Source organism: Anabrus simplex, chromosome 11 (assembly GCF_040414725.1).
Source record: "Anabrus simplex isolate iqAnaSimp1 chromosome 11, ASM4041472v1, whole genome shotgun sequence".
Lineage (NCBI taxonomy): Eukaryota > Metazoa > Arthropoda > Insecta > Orthoptera > Tettigoniidae > Anabrus > Anabrus simplex.
The window spans coordinates 73,976,491-73,982,490 of record NC_090275.1 but is presented as its reverse complement, the minus strand read 5'-3'; the positions used below and the strand labels follow the sequence as shown (position 1 = coordinate 73,982,490).

At 34.6% G+C, this 6,000-nt stretch overlaps 1 protein-coding gene across 1 annotated transcript in view; it reads right to left on the bottom strand.

Moving 5' to 3' along the window:
• Positions 1–869: 869 nt before the first annotated feature.
• LOC136883184 (protein maelstrom homolog) overlaps positions 870–6,000 on the bottom strand; it is a 201,234-nt gene continuing 196,103 nt past the window's right edge. The window contains exon 12 of the mRNA XM_067155367.2: positions 870–983. Within this exon, the coding sequence (XP_067011468.1) occupies positions 943–983 (41 nt within the window). The 3' untranslated portion in view covers positions 870–942. The remainder of the gene's footprint in view (positions 984–6,000) is intronic.

The window sequence follows — 6,000 nt, the reverse complement described above, 5'->3', positions numbered from 1 at the left end:
ACCAAGTATAAAAATTTCTGCTTAAGCTGAAACAGTGTATAATCAACTCTTCACAGATTCTTCTAGAGAGTATCATGTACATATTTGTTACTCAAACATTTGTACATACTTGTGTACTTTTATTATAAGTGTCACATTATATTGTGTTCAGTCTTAGGACCATAACACTCGGTCCACAACCATAATGTATTGCCAGGACCTACTGAATTCTATCTGAAACACCATGTGTCTAAAAAATTCGACTCAAGTTGATCCACAACATAGAGCATCTCATTTGTACTTCTATACCCAGACTTTTTAATGTATTTGTGTACTTGCATTATATACTGCTCACCTATTGTCACTCGTAATATTTCACTTTCATATGCACATTTTTAGCACCATAGCATTTAGCCTAATTGAGCCACACATCATAGTATTAATTATATATTTGTTTCATACTGTTCTTACTGTTCATTAGAAACATGTTTTAGGATTTCGTCAAATATGGTGTATTGTTTAAATATGGCTGATGATGACCCCGAGTAGGGTTGAAAATAGTCCCATGTAATGTAAATACAAGCAGTGTAAATAAAACTATGTATTGAATAGGTAGAAAACTTTTGTTTATAATTTATACGTAAAAATTATAAATCACAACTATACTTTTGTGACAATGTATAAAGGATAAATTGTGCAGGATGATAAAAGTTGTGTTCTACGAGATCTATATCGAAGGTGTTTTGACCCTCAAAAATAAGGGTATGCCTAATATTGGAACTATGAGAACAGAAGTAATACGTTCTCATATAAAAAAATGAACACTACATCAACATTTAAATAAATGTTTCAAATAAAACATCAATAAAGTGGAGAAAATTAAGTATAGTCACAAACATTTCTGACCATAAAATGAGCATGTCCTTTTGGCTGCTCAAGTGTATAAAGATAGCTTCAGTTTCCTCAAATCTTCATGGAAGCCAGCGAATTGACTAGTCCACGACCTGAAAAATAAATCACAATGTATCATAGATAAAAAGTTTTCACGGCCTGTTGAATATAAGTTTCTTTTTATGGGTTGGATCATGATTCGTTTTATGTACCTTATGTATAAGTTATCAACATTTCAAGTATAATCCAGTATTCTTTATGAACTCAACTGATGTACCCCAACTCGATCAGAGGTAATTTGGTCACCCTAAACAACTCAAATCAACTATGAAGGTGGTCAATGTGCCAACATTTCAGAGATGAACTGAAAATTTTTGGTGCTAATATATACCTAGTACAGTCTACATAAAACTTGTAGGATTGTTCAGTTTATCAAAAATGAACTACAAAATTTACAATGTTATGAAACTAGAGGCAAGATTTTTTAGAGAGGTGTGATAATGCAAAATAATTCCAATTAACAGTTAACATGGATTCCTGTTGTTGTTCGAGTCATCAGTCCATAGACTGGTTTGATGCAGCGCTCCATGCCACCCTATCCTGTGCTAACCTTTTCATTTCTCCGTAACTATTTGCATCCTGCATCTGCTTATCATATTCATACCTTGGTCTACCACTACCGTTCCTACCACCTACACTTCCTTCAAAAACCAACTGAACAAGTCCTGGGTGTCTTAAGATGTGTCCTATCATTCTATCTCTTCATCTCGTCAAATTTAGCCAAATCGATCTCCTCTCACCAATTCGATTCAGTATCTCTTCATTCGTGATTTGATCTATCCATCTCACCTTCAGCATTCTTCTGTAACACCACATTTCAAAAGCTTCTATTCTCTTTCTTTCTGATCTAGTTATCGTCCATGTTTCACTTCCATACAATGCCACGCTCCACACGAAAGTCTTCAAAAACATCTTTCTAATTCCGATATTAATGTTTGAAGTGAGCAAATTTCTTTTCTTAAGAAAGCTCTTCCTTGCTTGTGCTAGTCTGCATTTTATGTCCTCCTTACTTTTGCCATCGTTGGTTATTTTACTACCCAAGTAACAATATTCATCTACTTCCTTTAAGACTTCATTTCCTAATCTAATATTTCCTACATCACCTGCCTTCGTTCGACTGCACTCCATTACTTTTGTTTTGGACTTACTTATTTTCATCTTGTACTCCTTACCCAAGACTTCATCCATACCATTCAGCAACTTCGAGATCTTCCGCAGTCTCAGATAAAATAACAATATCATCGGCAAATCTCAAGGTTTTGATTTCCTCTCCTTGGACTGTGATTCCCTTTCCAAATTTCTCTTTGATTTCCTTTACTGCCTGTTCTATGTGAACATTGAAACAGAGAGGGGACAAACTGCAGCCTTGCCTCACTCTTTTTTGGATTGCTGCCTTTTCAAAGCCCTCGATTCTTATCACTGCAGACTGATTTTTATACAGATTGTAGATAATTCTTCGTTCTCGGTATCTGATCCCTATCATCTTCAGAATCATATATAGCTTGGTCCAATCAACATTACAATAGAGTAAAATAATGTATTATTATTGGTCCACCTTTTCAATACAAAATGAAAATTACATAGGGACTAGTTTCGACCTAGTAATAGGTCATCATCAGCCTGAAGTAAGTCAAAGATCGAAGAAAACATAAACAATGTAAACACAAGTACAATCTCTTTAAAGGTACATACCAAGTGGGAAGTTGAGTAGAGATATATTAAAAATAATAACTCATCCAAATTGACGAAGCACTGAGCGGAATTTATGTAAAGTTCGGTGCGCCGTATATTATAAAAGACCACTGTGCACTAAATGATGCAATAAAGAAGAATAGTAGGTTGAATGCTGGCTTCTTCTTAGCTGTTGTATAATCGAAGAAGATTACGTCGTGTTTTATAAGGTATTGATAGACGTCAAAATACATGGATGTTGGAAGGCTCTTCAGTTTTTTTGAACATGGCAATAGTTGCGTGTGGAGGCTTAGGAAACCAGAGAAGCGTTATATTATGTTAAAAAATAGAGATCCTTAAAAAAGTCCCGTGCGTTGTATAAATTGTGGAAATGGAAATCGAAAAAACTTGGTTCTTAAGCGATAATGTTGTTCATTCAGAGATCGATTGAAAATAAAGAATCGTAACATAGTCTTCTCAAGATGTTCATAAACCAGAATTAATAGACGATGCGAAGTATGATGCTAGGAGAAAGCTCTTCTGCTTCTGGAATCTTGAAGGACGATGGATGTTTCACGAGGTGGAGCAACATATATGGAGTTAAATAAAGGTGGAAATAAATTCGCAGTTCAATGCGGACCATAAATTTGATTCTGAATAAAAGACAGTAAGATTTTTTTTTTTTTTTTCCTATCATCCACAAATCCATAAAAGAGCTGCTTATAATAGTATGGTTCATCGAGCCTATACGGTCCCAATGTCAGAATGTGATCTTAAAAAAGAATTGAACAATATCCGTATGATCGCAAAACTCAATGGTTACAATAGTTCTTTCATTGAAAGTATTATCAATAAATACAAACATCGTCCTTTAACCACTCTGAAAAAAGAAAAACCAAAAATTTCTTCATTTTCTACCTTCACGTTCAATAAAGATATTTACATGTCACTAACGTTTTTAAAAAACATGATGTTAAAATCTCCTTCAAAACCAACAATAATAACGCTAATGTCTTACACAACTCATCATCTATTAATAGAACTGACCCTTTTTCAAAATCTGGTGTATATAGGTTCAAATGCAACAGCTGCAATTCTTCTTATATCGGACAAACAGGAAGAAACTTTAAAATACGATACCTTGAACATGTCAATGCCCAAAAACACAATAAATTTTCTGCAGTTGGTCAGCACATGAATGATTGTAATTATAAATTTACTGACATTAAACAAGATATGACAATTCTCAAAATTATGAATAAAGGACCCCTCCTTAACATAACAGAGAATTGCTTTATAAATTTAGACCAATATTTCAATCCCAATTTCAATCTCAATGACATTTCCGAAAAATCAAACATTCTTTTTGACCTGCTAATTCAACTTTTCAGACAATCAAAATCTAATACTAAAGGTCCGATTGTTCATTCTATTTTTAGCACTTTTCTTAATCATTCTTCCATATTCCCACATCCCTCAGCCCCACCTTAAAAAAATAAATAAAAAAAATTCTCAGACCTTTATTTTCCTTCCTTCACCTCAAAAAAAATGTTGATCCTTACCTACCTCAGTTTCACTCTTCAGCTAAAAAAAAAAAAAAAAACTCGGACCTTTATTTTCCTTCCTTCACCTCCTCAATAAAATAATTTCCTTTGATCCTTGCCTACCTCCGTTTCTCTCTTCAGCTATAAAAAAAAAAAAATATATATTCTTCTCCTGCCTTCATTTTTCTTCCCTCACCTCCTCAAAATTTCCTTTGATCCTTTCCTACCTCCGTTTCTCTCTTCAGCTCATCACATCACGCTTGAGTTTTCCTTTTGACATATTTAAAAAAAAAAAAAAATCTTACTGTCTTTTATTCAGAATCAAATTTATGGTCCGCATTGAACTGCGAATTTATTTCCACCTTTATTTAACTCCATATATGTTGCTCCACCTCGTGAAACATCCATCGTCCTTCAAGATTCCAGAAGCAGAAGAGCTTTCTCCTAGCATCATACTTCGCATCGTCTATTAATTCTGGTTTATGAACATCTTGAGAAGACTATGTTACGATTCTTTATTTTCAATCGATCTCTGAATGAACAACATTATCGCTTAAGAACCAAGTTTTTTCGATTTCCATTTCCACAATTTATACAACGCACGGGACTTTTTTAAGGATCTCTATTTTTTAACATAATATAACGCTTCTCTGGTTTCCTAAGCCTCCACACGCAACTATTGCCATGTTCAAAAAAACTGAAGAGCCTTCCAACATCCATGTATTTTTGACGTCTATCAATACCTTATAAAACACGACGTAATCTTCTTTGATTATACAACAGCTAAGAAGAAGCCAGCATTCAACCTACTATTCTTCTTTATTGCATCATTTAGTGCACAGTGGTCTTTTATAATATACGGCGCACCGAACTTTACATAAATTCCGCTCAGTGCTTCGTCAATTTGGATGAGTTATTATTTTTAATATATCTCTACTCAACTTCCCACTTGGTATGTACCTTTAAAGAGACTGTACTTGTGTTTACATTGTTTATGTTTTCTTCGATCTTTGACTTACTTCAGGCTGATGATGACCTATTACTAGGTCGAAACTAGTCACTATGTAATTTTCATTTTGTATTGAAAAGGTGGACCAATAATAATATATTATTTTACTCTATTGTAATCACAGTTCAATACGGATCTATCATTATGAAACTTATTCCAATCAACATTATCAAATGCATTTTCTAGATCTATGAATGCCATGTACGTGGGCTTGTCCTTCTTGATTCGATCCTCTAAGATCGAACGTAAAGTCAGGATTGCTTCACGTGTTCCTACATTTCTTCTGAAGCCAAATTGATCTTCTCCCAACTCAGCTTAACTTGTTTTTCCATTCTTCTGTAAATAAAGTGTTAAAATTTTGCAGGCATGAGATTCTAAACTAATGGTGCGGTAGTTTTCACACCTGTCAGCACCGGCTTTCTTGGAAATAGGTATAACAACATTATGCTGAAAATCGGATGGGTCTTCTCCTGTCTTACATTTTACACACTAAATGGAATAACATTGCCATGCTGGTTTCTCCTAAGGCAGTCAGTAATTCAAAGGGAATGTCATCTATTCCAGGTGCCTTGCTCCTATTTAGGTCACTCACAGCTCTGTCAAACTGACCTCAAAATTGGGTCTTCCATTTCATCAGCATCAACAGCCTCTTCTTGTTCCAGAACCAAATTATCTACATCTCTACCTGGATACAACTGTTGGATATGTTCCTGCAATCTTTCCGCTTTATCTTCTTTCCCTAGAAGTGGCGTTCCATCTGAGCTCTTAATATTCATACACCTAGATTTCCTTTCACCAAAGGTTTCCTTAACCCCTTAACTGGGCTTGACACCTAAAGGCGTCAAC